Source organism: Euprymna scolopes, chromosome 6, assembly GCF_053919585.1.
Source record: "Euprymna scolopes isolate OS-2025 chromosome 6, ASM5391958v1, whole genome shotgun sequence".
Classification (NCBI taxonomy): domain Eukaryota; kingdom Metazoa; phylum Mollusca; class Cephalopoda; order Sepiida; family Sepiolidae; genus Euprymna; species Euprymna scolopes.
In genome coordinates, this window is record NC_136487.1 from 134,924,710 (window position 1) to 134,940,107 (window position 15,398).

The following is a 15,398-nucleotide window of genomic DNA, read 5'->3' on the forward strand; positions in this document are numbered from 1 at the left end:
CCATTTAGTCCAAAAAGTCCCCAGGGGACGTAAAATCCTAGTGAAAATGAACAAACGGTGCAGTTTTAGACCCAAACAAATGTAAATATGTAGTTCTGCACCTTGCAAAAAAATAAATGACTAAGTCAATCATTTGTCCCCTCCCCCATTTAGCCCCAAAAGCTCCCTAAGGCCTTAACAGATATTTGAGTGCAGTACCATGCAAAACTGCTGAATAGACATACACAGAAAATTTTGGGCAAATACGGTAAAATAGTCCCAAAAATGGAGTGTTTTTATTAGCCCTAAAAGAGTCTCTGGGGCACACCAAAGAGTGATCGCGAAGTATAGACAAACAAAATTATATAGAAATCAGTTAGTTACAAGTTTTCAGAAAGTTTTATAAAAATCCAAGGCATCATTTTCTTTTAATAAGCACAAAATGGCAATTTTAGCCATTTTAACCCGAAAGGCACCCCCGGTTACGTTTTTACTCATATCATGTTTAATGTTTGTGCAAAATTTCAAAAAAAAATCCAAAGCGTAGTTATATTAGATAAGTATGGACAGACGAACGGGCGAACGGACAAGGGAGAATTTACAGGTCCACCCTTCTTTTGTCGATGGACCAATAACATTTACCACAGACTACATTAGACTCGACATTTTACTTTACAACTGCTCTATGGTTTCTTACGTTTTAACGTATTAACAAAATAAAACGAACCTAGCAGTTAATTAGAGATATTAATATTATTATAAAATTAATTACAGATATTAACATTATTATACGAGGGGCGTGCAATAAGTAATGCCCCTGGACCACTTCCAGTTGTCTGATCAAGCTGAAATATTGCAAGTGCAATGATTTATATCTCTACAGGTTATGTGGCAAATTACAGCTCTGAACTAATTGTGGTTTCTGTTTTACAGGTGTTTGAACTGAGTCAGGTGTGAAATGGAGCCTGTTGAATGTCGAGCAGTGATCGGGTTCTTGTATTCGAAAGGACGCATACTACAGGAGACTTTTGATGAAATGAAAGAAACTTATGGTGATAATGCCCCATCATATGACCTTGTAAAACGCTGGAATCGTGAATTCAAACATGGCCGGAAAACTGTGGAAGTAGCTTCCAGACCTGATCGCCCCCCCCCCTTCTGCCATTGATGAGGCATCTTTCCGTTAAGTTGAGGCTGCCATTTTGGAAGATCGGCGCATTACTATTCGCCAAATAGCCCAAGATGTCAAGATTAGCACAGGGTCTGTGGAAACTATCATTCATGACCATTTGCATATGCATAAGGTGTCTGCCAGATGGATTCCCAGGTTGCTCACACCATTCCAGAAGCAAGAACGCGTCGAGTGCTCGAGGATGAATTTGGAGATGTGCCAAGAAGATGAGTCAAAGTTTTTCAAAAGACTGATTACACAGGATGAAACCATGGTCATCACTATGATCCAGAGACCAAAGCCCAGTTAATGCAGTGGAAGCACTTGGACTCACTACCTCCAAAGAAGGCAAGGGACCAGGACGGAATAGTGATGATAGATTTTCTGGCAAAGGGTACCACAATTACAGGAGCATATTATTCTTCACTTTTGAGGAAATTAAGGAAAGCTATCAAAATCAAGAGGCGGGGCAAGATCAGAAAATGTACCCTCCTCCTGCAGGACAACGCTCTGGTCCACAACTCGCATGTCGCCAGATCAGAAGAACGGGCGTGTGGTTATGAAATCCTTCCCCATCTTCCCTACTCTCCTGGCCTTGCGCCCTCTGACTTTCACCTCTTCCCAGCCATGAAGTTTTTTTTTTAATCAAAGCGTTTCCCAGATGATGCAGCCTTGATTTCTGAAGTCATGTCGTGGTTGCAGAACCAACCTGGGATATTCTACAAAAACGGTCTCCAGAGCTGCATCAAACGATGGGAGAAATGCATAACTCTGGGTGGTTCCTATGTAAAGAAAAACTAATAACTGTGCCAAGTTTCGTTGCTGTACTGCTATGGGAAGTGGGTTAGAGGCATTACTTATTGCACGCCCCTCGTAAAAAGCATTATCTTAGTATATCTGCTCAAAGGACCGACTATGATATTTTTGGACTATAAACTCTATATAAAAAGCTGAGATATTTTTATAAAATCTTTTAAACGATCAAAGCTCAAGTTTATTTATTTACAAAATACGTTGTTTTTTGTCGGAAAGAAACGAACATTAAAATACTTGCCTAAATAGTTTCGTTTGACGATGTAAAAGCCTTTAAATTACATCAAATCGTTATAATAAACTCTTCCCTTTTTCGCAGAGGGTTTGGCCTTCGGGCAAAGATCAAAGTGGAGTATCTATTCCGGCAGATGCTGCAATTAAAGACCACTGTCCTTGTGGCAATGGGCTTCTGGTCCATGTAGGGGCAACCCTATATACCAAGAGGCTCTCACTATCCAGCTCCCATTTCCCACCTATCGGCAGATGGTTCCGATTCCCCGTTCCCCTCCCCTTCTCCACATTAAAAAACGGCTTCATGCCTACTTTGCTCAGTGGAGAAGCAAATAACCCCTCCATATTCTATAATATAAATCCCAGCTGTCTATTTAAATGTATGTATGTATGTATGTATGTATGTATGTATGTATGTATGTCTGCCTAAAACTTTCGACACAGGCGATGGATTTTCACGAGATCGGTATCATTTTGAAGCTCGACCCACGAACGACAAATATCGAAAAATTAACTAAAAATATTAATTCCTTCGCCCTCAACTGGGCACTTTTCTTTACGGAGGGCTCGCTTATATTTTTCGACGATATTTTCGAAAGCCATCGCCTCTTTTCGATTGACTAGCCTTAATTTAAATCTACTTCAGTTTCGGTTTGGCTATGGGCGCAACAGTAAAAACGTCACATTTTTTTCACGTTCTTTTCCTGCGTTCGCGGTACGGGTTCGATCCTACCTGCCTACTACCACATTTTTTTTTTTTTTTGCTCAACACACACACCTCCAAACACCCGGGCAACGCCGGGCTAGAATATACTAAAACTTTATTCATTCCATTTAGCATGTTGAAGACTTGCGTAATATCCTTCGTCATTATCTCTCCTCCTTGAGTAACTTTTGTCCTTGATATAAGGTGACCCTTGAGTAGAAAAGTAATATTTTTGTAATCACTCTACCATTCTCTCTCTCTCTCTCTCTCTCTCTCTCTCTCTCTCTCTCTCTCTCTCTCGTTTTTTCCCTACCTCCTTTGTTTTTTTTTCGCTGATTTATATTTAAATATGTTTCTTCAAAGTTCAAACTACATTTTCTAATCATTTGATGAATTTAGCCTCCGTTTTTTAACTCAATTTGGCTACTTTAACCAGCGACCTTTTGAATTTTAACTAAAAAAACTGAAGAGCTACGAAAAGAGAAGTGGTACGATTAAAAACAGTAATCTTTTATTTGTCTACATAGTCACCCTCATTCTCTATGTACTTTTGCCAGAAATTCAACGATGTATACCTGATTTTGACGAGCGTTTATGACAGGGATTGCTTTCGTAGAGTCTCACACCGTAAATATCTGCAAAAGAGCGATAAAGCTTTTTGGTCCTGAATGCGCAAATTCAGTTATCATAAGAATACGATTTGCGATCCTCTCTAATCTGTCTGGGTGGAATGAAAAACAACAAAACAAATATGAAGCATTACTTTTGAAACGACCTCGTATTATTCCATACGAAGCCTAATTATTGTCTAAGCAACAACAGAACTGAATCATTAAACAACGGGAAGTGCACCACCATGGGTGTTCCCTTGTGGTCCGATGTGGCGTGAGGTTCACTTAAAGTTATTTCTGGGACTCAGCTCATCGAATGTAGTCCGATGCTATGAAGATTACATGCATGTGCTTGTATATCTTTATAAAATCCGATATGAAATTTTGCACGCAAGCGCTCGATGTAAGTTTGGAACATTGTGGGATATTAATTTAGTTTTATTCAACGATAGCAAAGGGAACATGGAAGATTTTTGAAATTCATATACCCGATTTTGATGAGATGTAGAATATATTATTAGAGAGCATTAAATGTTCGCAAAAAATTATTTTATTATATATATATATATATATATATATATATATATATATATGGTAAAACTGGTAATTAGTAAAAACCTGAAGTGAGTGGGCAATACTATTGCAGAGCAAATATGTGTTTCATTTTTTATTACCGTTTTATCTGTTTGGTTACATGTGTTTCGGATGTTGGAGCGTGTTTACGATCCAACAGCCTCGTCATACCTTACAGAAATGGTTGTTAGTATTAGGAAGACGTGTTTTAGAAGAAATACGAAAAGAAAATAAAAGGAAAAAGGGGGTTTGGTAGGAAATAATAAGGGGCGGGTATTGACAATATTTCAGTTTTTAGGGTTAAAATACATTAGATTGTATTGTGTGGGGGTAGCAGATTCAGGTAGGCGTGGGTGGAGATATATGGATATAGGGAGGAGGTGTGGAGAGAGGATGGTAAAGAAAGAAGAGAGGGGGTAAGGAGAGGATGGGGATAAGTTTCAATTTTTAGGTTTTAAATTTTGACTGCTTTTTGCTTGTTAAGCAAGGTATATTAAGTAGATGAGAGAGAGAAAGGGAAAGAGAGGGAGAGAGAGGGGGAAAGGGTTAGTGTAGATGTCATGTGTTTGACAAGTACAGGGTTCCATTTGAAATTTTCGTAGTTGCTATAAGTCGACTTGTTAGTTTCATTTTACAATGGGTTGTTTTTTAGGAAGTTAAGAGTTAATACATACGCTAACGCACGTGCAAATACGCATACATACAAATACATGCATATGTACATTTCTACACATCCATATACAGACAGATAGGCACACACATATATATATATAAACAATGTATATGCAGACATACATGGATCTATATACAGATATACACACATGTACACACAACTCTTATACATATATACATACTTACATATATACATAGACACATATACATATATACACACACCTACCTATATACATATACGTGGAGATATAGATCTTTAGTAAGAAGTATATGTACATATATATACATAGATACATACATACATACATATACACACGCATGTACTCATATACACGTATATACACATAAATATATATATTTATAAAAATATAAATATACAGACATATATATATATGTATATATTTATACCAGGTTAATAAAGTAAAGTTAGGATAAATAAATAATAATAAATAAATAAGTAAATACATGGGTGTAGTTAATAATGCGAGGTTAGGTAGACTCATCGTTAAGTTCATATATACATGGGGTGGGCTTCTAACATGGTGCTTTGGGCAATGGTTATGTTTAATTTAATTTTCAGTGTTAAATGTATTGTTGATACAAGCATATACATACATATAAACACATATATGCATATAAATTCAATTACAACTGTACCCGTATATATACGTTCAACCATGCATACCCATAGATACACATATATATAGAGAGAGACATCAACACCCAGATGTATGCAAACGCATACATGTGTACATAGATATAGATATACCAATATACACTCATGCATATACACACGACCCATGAGCACATACATTCGTATACGCGCACATAGAAACATATACATAAACACACATAAGGATATATATATATATATATATATATATATATATATATATATATATAGAAAGAGAGAAAGAGAGAGAGAGAGAGAGAGAGAGAGAGACTCAGTCATACATATACAAATGAAGATACATGTACGGATCTCCAGTGACACATACACACATACGTGCATACACACACATGTACCCATATACACGTATATACAATTATATAAGTATACATATTCATAAAAATATAAATATACACACAAAAAACATATATATATATATATATATATATATATATAAGAATTTTCACCATGATTATTTCCGTTAGCTTTCGTATCAGTTCCGACGTTGTTTTGCTGTGGACACACACACACACACATATACACACACACACACACACACACACACACATATATATATATATATATATATATATATATATATATATATATATATATATATATATATATAGCGTGTATGTTATTTTCTGTATCACGCTTATATCAGGGTCGTTTAATTGTTATGTACTTCCATTTCTTGTCATAAATAGTTTTACCAAGAATTCTTCATGAGTTTTGGTTTCGTTTTCGATTATATAATTATAATGGCACTCCAGTAATCTATTTTTTTTTCATAAATGATTTTATTAAGAATTCTTCATAAGTTTTGGTTCCGGTTTCGATTATTAATTCTAAACAAACTGATACAATATTTTTCTTCCTAAACTATTTGCGTTTTCTCATTTCAGGTTATTAAAGGACACGCCCGGCTTCCAGTTCTCCGCTCGGTCTCGCTCGGATTTACCAAACGGTTTCCCGGACTACATTGAAGGAGTCCCATATTTTCTAGTCGGTTATGTTCACCCAGACGTCTGTGAAGAGCCGGATGAAGATCAAATAGATCACATTGCTTTGGCCGTGGACAGTTTTCACATAAAGAACTCTTGAAGATGAAAATGGTGCAATTAAATGGAAAGATTAGCCGAAAGGAGAAACAAAAATTGAATAAAAATAAAGATGAAGAAAACTGAAAACTGAAGAAGAATGCGAAATACAACATTGAGAAACTCTAAAAGCATTGTAAATTAGAAATAATAATAATAATAATAATAATAATAATAATAATAATAATAATAATAATAAGCAAGTGCAGTGTCTTGCAAACGTTTGCGTACCTCACCTGAAAAGAATAGAAACTTTTATTTTCTTTTGAATTTAAGAATATGTTAAAAACTTGCCGTATAAAAAAAAAAAAAATTCTCTTTTTTTTTTTTTTTTTCGCCTCGCAATCTTCCAGACCATCTGGTTTTCTACCAGGTTTCTCCCAAGAAAAGTCGAAACATATTTACAAAGAAAATATTTGCGAGAATAAACGCTACACCGGATATTTTTTGCGTGGGTACTAGTAATGGATCAAAATGGCTGACAAAACATTTACTTCGTGAGTCTTTAAGATATGAAAGTCAGTTTGAAGCCTTTAAGCTGCCGATTAAAAAGAAATCCATGGCTTTAATTAAAGTTAACTAGCAAAGGTTAAAGTATTGTAGGTTTTGTGCTCATGAGACAAAAAAATATAATATTTGAATGTGTCTCTGCTGTATCAAAGACTCGTTTTTTTGTTTTTTATCACTGCTTGGTCAATTCCAATGTATCCGATTGTTGCAACGGATCTGCGCTGTTATATTTATTTTTATTTTAATTGAAATAGTATTTTAATGCTTTTCTTTTTTTCAAATTATCCATGATTTTCACTTTGATTAGTGTAAGATTTATTTTCCCTTATTCTCCATCAAGATAGGAAACCATTCCAGTGGTCTGGCGCACAAGCAAGATTGAATAAATATCCATAAAATTAGAAGAAAAGACATACGATTTAATATATATATATATACAGTGTTTAAGTTTTTAACCTTTAAAACTATACAAAAAAAGTATACTTTTTAATATTCGTTAGAAAACCATCTAGTACGTCATTAAATCACCTATATATATATATATATATATATATATATATATATATATATATATATATATATAATTTAAATAAGGGAGTATTCACCAACAATGTGTATTTTTTAACATTATTTTATTATTCCGTGTCTTGGTTTTTCATTGAGAATTATGTTTGGATCATTGTAATTATGTTTTTAAGTCATTGAAATCGTTTACGCACGTTTCAGACGTCTATATATATATATATATATATATATATATATATATATATATATATATATATAAGAGGATTAGAACAGTAGTCTAAAGAGCAGAGTGTATTTTTATGGGATATTAAAATCACTAATGTAATTAAAATACAAGAAAGAACAGTGCTCGTTGTAATGCAGATATATAAGCTCAATATACATATATCCTAGAGCTATTTTAATACTCAGTAAGATGAGTGATAATTTATAATTAAAATTAAAAATTAAAAATTTAAAAAAAGCCAATAAATTGTACGATCGTTTCGTAAACGATGTTTTTATTGCGATAGACATTTAGTCATGGACAATAATTTTAACATATAGTTTTTGAAACAAAGTCTCCTTTTCAGCAAAAATATTGGGTTGACTTTTATTAAAGACACCTAAAATAAACCTAAGATTTTTTAAGTAAGGCATATGTATCTTATAATGGTTCGCCTTTTAAGATTCGTAATTATCATCGTCAAAGCATTCATTTGGGTGTTAAATTTAGCTTATGAATGCTGTAAATGTATATATATATGTATATATATATATATATATATATATATATATCATAATTTAGTAATTTAAATTTTATGGTGTGAAATGGTTAAATTTCAAATCTAGGATATTTATTATATGCAAGACAAAGAATACATTTTAATAAGTATATTTCTTAACCTATAGATTTTCGATGTCTACCCATCTCCTCGGAGAAGAAAATATTAGCAAATATGATAATGGTTTATATGTAGTTTGCTCAATGCAATAAACATAGAAAATTATTATTAAAAGTTTTCAAAGTTTTTAAAACAAATCATATATTGGTTCTAAATAAAAAAGATATTGAATTTCATATCCAAATTTTATGGTTAATTCCGAAGTGAAAGTTTTTGGTAGCAGTGAGGTAAAGGGAACCAAGGCGTATTTTGAATCTTCCACGGAACAAGGTAACAATCCGAAGTCGGCATAATTCCTTGGTTTATCCTTTGTTTAGATGATGAGTCACATAAGTTCAGTACATATATTATTATTTAAATCCAATAATCACTGGATTTCCATACCAGTAGATCCATTGCATTACATTATTCTGAAGAGTATATATATATATATATATATATATATATATATATATATATATATATATATATATAATCTTTAAAATACGAAAGATGGTATAATTGTTTCCACAGCCAAACAATGCTGCAGTTCACATGATCTATGACAGAATGAAAAATCCAAGACTCAAGTTTCGCCTTTATTTGGGCTCATCAGTTGAATACATCTGAACTTGGGATTTGAAACCCGAGCCTCTTGAATTCAAGATGAGTACTCTACACACGCTACACACAAGAAAGTCTATAAACTAACACAGATCAAGCCAACCGCGACGAAAACCGACTATGGAATGAACGTAATTCGTCTCAAACAAGGGCTAATGAGGGCAAAACTCGAGTTTTGGGCTCCTAGTTTGTTGGCTGCCATAGCTCGTGTCAGCTGCGACTTTGCTTGTCTGTGAAAAAAATTATATATATATATATATATATATATGTAATAAAAATCTTAATTTACTAGATAGAATCAAAGAAAATCGGTAATTAAAATAAAAAAATGAAAAAAAAAACTATTTATTAATCTATCAATAGCTCAACGAACGAATTACCATAACGAAAAGTTTTCACCCATGAATTTTCGAAGATAAACACGTTCATCAGAAGATTAACATTAGTAGATTGCATCATTGGTTACCATAAATGTGAAAAAATATATAAGAATTGTTTTGTGTGAAACAAAAAATATTTTCAATAATAAGACTTCCAAATAATTGATGAATTTACTAATTCAATCAATCCGTGAAGCCAAACAGAAAAATCCAGAATTCAAGCGGGAATTAATTATAGTGTAGTGCCAAAGTCTTCGTTACAATTTTGAAAAGGCAAACAATTAATGAACATGTATCAAGCATAATCCACAATGAGGAGAATGTAATCCAAGGCGTGAAAGGAGTATCGTAAAATCCAGAAAGTCAATAAATTCAATGATATTGTACTCCGTGAGATCCAAGATGTACTATCAATGTAATCCGAAATGTGAATAACATATAATGAAATCCATATATATATATATATATATATATATATATATATATAAATCTATATATATATGTGTGTGTGTGTGTGTGTGTGTGTGTGTGTGTGTGTGTGTGTGTGTGTGTGTGTGTGTGTGTGTGTGTGTGCGCGCGTATTAGGCAGTACTCTTCTCTTCGGCATATTTCATTAAATAAAATATACTTTTTTGTTGACTAATTCTATTTTTGATCCATTATAACTTATGAATAACGGTGTTCACTTCTATTTTATTTGATGCAATTTCCATATTCATAATAAGTCCGAGTACTTTCCAATCCTTCTGGATTCATCATCGGGGATAGATTAATTTAACTAGTTTTCAACAATTTATATAATTGTTTTTTTATATATATATAACGTATGAAAACAAAACAAAAAAAAATTATATAAATTGCTTAAAACCAGTTTGATTAACCTATATCTGACGATGAATCGAGACGTATTGGAAAGTACTCGGACTTACGATAGATATGGCGATTACATCAGTCAGATGCTGCTAGTTGCTGCCAGAAGTCGACCGTTATTTGGATGTTGTAAAAGATAAAAATTGTATTGATAGACAAAAACGTCTGTTTTATTTGATTATATATATATATATATATATATATATATATATATATATGTATATATATATGTATATGCATTTATTTATTTATTTATATATATTTATATATATATATATATATATTTATTTATTTATATATATATATATATATATATATATATATATATATTATGGGTTAAGAATATAAAGTTTATAGTTAAGGGTTACAGAAAATAAATAAAGAAGAAACCTCTTTATGTCATCATATTTCCAAGCTAAATGCTTCTTAGAAGAGCAGAAAAGGTCGGCATTATACAAATTAAAATGTGAAAAGACTATGAAAACATTTAGATGAGAAATAGAAATGTATTTTTAAATTAGAATTCGAAAAACTCTTTATAGCGGGGGGGCGATATATTATTATGAGGTTTACGAAAGAAGCGACAGAAAAACACAATAGATGTTAAAAGAATGTGAGCCTCAAATGATTGGGTTTTTTTACGGATCGTTCTTTTATGAGTCTTTAGCCGGTTAAAATAGTTTTAAAGTGTCCAAAATGGATCAAAATTGTAAAAATCTTAATACATTTTGTACATTCATCTTAGTTTATTTTTAATTTTTTTATTTTTAATCTTTTCATATGCACGTCACTTTTGTACAGTGGTAACATTACCAGCTTTAAATGCGACGGTTTCGATTCTAGCTGATGGCACCTGAATACTTTTTTTTTTACTTTTGAATCATAGGCGAAATCTGGACAAATAAAAATATTATAAGCTATATATAAAAGGCTATATGTCTGTCTGTCTGTCTGTCTGTCTCCATATTTTCAAACTCTATCTCAAACCGAAACTAAAATCGCAGAGCTGCGCTAGGGGCCTCAAATAATTAAATATTTCACGGACTATTCCTTTATAAGTTTTAGCCGGGTAAAATATGTTTTAAGACGTTAACAATGGATCAGAATTGAAAAAATTGTAATACATTTTGTACATTCATGTTCGTTCATTTTTCATTTTTCATTTTTATGCCGTTCATATGCATATTTATATATATATATATATATATATATATATATATATATATATATATATATATATATATATATAACAGTGGTAACATAACTAACTTGGAATGCTACAGATTTGCTTTCGGTTTCAATTCTAGTTGAAGGAACCCAACTACTTTTTTTTTAACTTTTGAAATCATTACTCTATACTAATATATACGAAATCTGGACAAATTAAAATATCATATTTAAGCGTATTTTACGATCGCCCCCCGCAAGTATATATATATATATATATATATATATATATATATATATATATATATATATAGAGAGAGAGAGAGAGAGAGAGAGAGAGATTGAGAGAGAGAGAGAGAAGGAGAGAGCGTGCATGCGTGTGAAAAGATTCTGGGCGTTAACCATATAGAATTACAGTGTTTCAAAAATACTGCACAATAACTATAAGAACTATAGTTTAGTATATAAACACCATCAGTTCACTGAAACTTGCGACTCTCAAAACGCCTGTCTGTCAGTTGATGTTACAGCTCTAAAAAGTTTATAATTTAAACATGTATGCCTATACGTAGCCAAAATTCCTATTGCAAATAAAAATGTAGTTAATTTAAATTTTTAAAAAGTTCTCCAGCAAATTGATTTATTGTTTAAATTTTCTTCGCTATGAACGTTTTAGAAATATAATACTCGGTGTGTTTGTTATTTTGGAGATATGGATTTATGATTCGATATTATTTCTATTCTTCAGAATACTATTCTCATCTTCATCATTATTTTCAAAACGATTGCAACCTCTTTCAAATGTCTCTTGTTGAGTTTGGGGATATTTCTATGAAACACTTTATTTAATCTACGAAGTAGTAAGTTCTAGTGCCGTCAGCAATTACTGGGTAAAATTCCTAAGTAATTCGCAATTGTATTTTAACTGTTGCCCGCTCTCGGGATTGAACCCATCACCATCTGGTATACTGTAACTAGCAACTGAATTTTACCAAGTACTTTATCCATAATTACGGACAATTCCAGTATGAATTATAAGATACTTTAACTTATTTATGTTTTTAGATGTACATTACCGTTATACATCAATATTTATAACCACATATTATTAATTAAACAGTAAGTAGGTCAACATCTTGAAATTTGGAATGTAGACTTTTGTCACTTATTTGTATATATATTTTGCTCTGTCGTTACATCAAGCTTCATAAATTAAAGGATTTGTATAAATAAAAGGTGAAATAAAATTTAATAAACATATTTCCCCATATATATGTATGCACACACACACACACACACACACACACATATATATATATATATATAATATGTATATATATATATATATATATATATATATATATATATATATATATATATATAGGGAAATATGTTTATTCAATTATAATTTTAACTTGAATCATCTGACGATATGGACAGATAGTTTTTATCCTGTCCATTGAAATAACTTGTAATGAATTAAACTAATACACTCATTATAGGTTGTTCTACAGTAAAAATAGAGCCGAGGGTAGTAAAACTTTCATCGTAAATTATCCACACTATGAAATATTGTGAAGATAACTATTAAGTTATTAAAACAAACTGTTTATCTATATAAATGTCTATCATAGAATTATATATATATATATATAATGGCTTTATATTTTTAGTTTCGAAGATGTAAATCTTCTGAACCTCATGTGTTTATTAAAAAGTGCACGATGAATAAAAGGAGCGTGTTTATAATATGTTTATTCATGCAAACATTATTGGCTACCTATATGCATACATATTTTTGCAATAACTCTTTTCAGAGACATCGTGACATCAGGCCTGAAGACGCGATGTCTCTGAAAACAGAAACTGCAAAAATGTGTTTGCATATATGTAGCAAATACTGTTTTTTATAAATAAAAATATTATATATGTGTGTGTGTGTGTGTGTGTGTGTGTGTGTGTGTGTGTGTGTGTGTGTGTGTGTGTGTGTGTGTGTGTGTGTGTGTGTGTGTGTGTGTGTGTGTGTGTGTGTGTGTGTGTGTTTCTTTATTTAGGAGAAGTAATTTTTAACCAACACTGGTGGGGAGCTATGATTAAATATACTATTTGTTTTTAAATTCCAGAAAAGTGTCTCATGGTAAGCAACTGATGGTCCCTGAAAACGTAGAGCAATTGTTAGTGCAAGAAATCAGGTTTGTTCAGCGATTGCAGAAGACTAAATGACTTACGGACAAACGAAGATAAAAAAATTCTTTTTAAAATAGATTTTTTTATAGTCTCCAATGTATATGTAATCGGAATAAAGATTTCCTGTTAACAGGGAAAATCCCAACAAATCTTTACTGTGATTGTTCAATGTTAGTCCTTATACTGTTTTTTTTTATGCAAACATTATCTCTCTAAACATTTGTAAAACAGGTTTTGATCTCAGCTACAAGTAGCAATGCGTTTTCAAGACTTATGCTTGTTCTTACGGGTCGATATACAGAATATGTAAAACAAATAATAAATATATACGCTATATGCTCTTGGGGGATCAAATATTCTGTCTAGCTTGCTATATTCCTAAAGAATATATTGGGTTTGTTCCTCCCCTCTTTCCTATAGCTGTCATGGTTGCCGAATTGATTAGGGCGTTTGATAAAAGTCACTGATCATTGGAGTCAATTTGGCGACCTGCGCAATAGTTATTTCCGGCCATACTGATGATTGTTAAAAACATTAAACACGTGTCTGTGTGTCTTACACATTTATGTAAAAGCAATATATGAATATATGCGTTACATTAATCAGTTCTAGTAGTTCTAATCCAAGTTAATTTAAGATTGCAATCATTATTAAAATCTTTTAATAATATAATAAAATATCTGAAAATATGAGTTCAAAAAATCCTTTGCAGTTTTTTTCCGTTAGTAATTCGATGCATAAAATTGAAATTGAAGACTGTGATTGATTTCTGTTATTTTATCATGCAGTACAATGCATCCTTATGATGTATTGTATGATATACTCGTTTATATATGACTTTCTTTATGATTTCACATATTTATTAAAATTCTGTTAAGCAAGGCTAATTCATCATACAGCATTTATTTAATTTAAATAACCAAACCGCCCATACTAGATTAAGTTAAGTATTTGTCATCGAATCCAAAGTGTCACCTGTGCGAGAATAGTGAGGATACAGTACTAATATTTTATATGGTGAGAAAAATGTTTGTCCTGCATTTCAAGGCTATCTTTCGTGGCACCTTCCCATAGTCGTTATTTAAATAAGTACCAATAAGTATTAATGACAGTATATTTTTGATGAAATATATTTCATAATTGGCATTAATACCTGTGGCGATATTAAAATGAATTACCATCAATTAACATTAATATTAACAAAATACATACATATATATATATATATATATATATATATATATATATATATAAAATACGTATTAGATACGTTTGAAGCAAAGACAACGTATTATTACGAAAATAAAATTTATTTATTTATTTCCGTATTAATGCGTTGTTCTTGGCTTCAAACGTATCCAATACGTATTTTATTTTATTCAAACTCAATCAACGCTTCTTTCAAGGAACACACACCCCTAACATATATACGTTCTTTTTGTTTTGAAAATGTACGCATTTGTGAATATTAATACTTTAACTCAGCAGCTCTATTTGTCCATTTATTTATTGCGGGCTATTAATCTAATCTTATAGTTGTAGTTTACCGACGTTTCGGCTAACTATTTCTCAGGCCTTTGTCGGGTGGTTAACTGCGACGGGATAGGAACTCCGAACCTCCTAACTGCATCCTCAGCAATTACTGCCTTCCATAGTTGTCTCGCCACATTTTTACCAACAACTAAAAGATGAGAATAATAGTCCGCAATAAATAAATAATACAAAATTACTCAACTCAATAAAAAA

The 15,398-nt window shown here is 31.7% G+C and overlaps 1 protein-coding gene across 1 annotated transcript in view; it reads left to right on the forward strand.

The window, feature by feature from the left end:
* LOC145277960 (guanylate cyclase soluble subunit alpha-2-like) overlaps positions 1–6,841 on the forward strand; it is a 580,255-nt gene extending 573,414 nt beyond the window's left edge. Inside the window, exon 11 of the mRNA XM_080130085.1 lies at positions 6,332–6,841. Coding sequence (XP_079986211.1) covers positions 6,332–6,530 — 199 coding nt within the window. The 3' untranslated portion in view covers positions 6,531–6,841. The remainder of the gene's footprint in view (positions 1–6,331) is intronic.
* Positions 6,842–15,398: the final 8,557 nt, after the last annotated feature.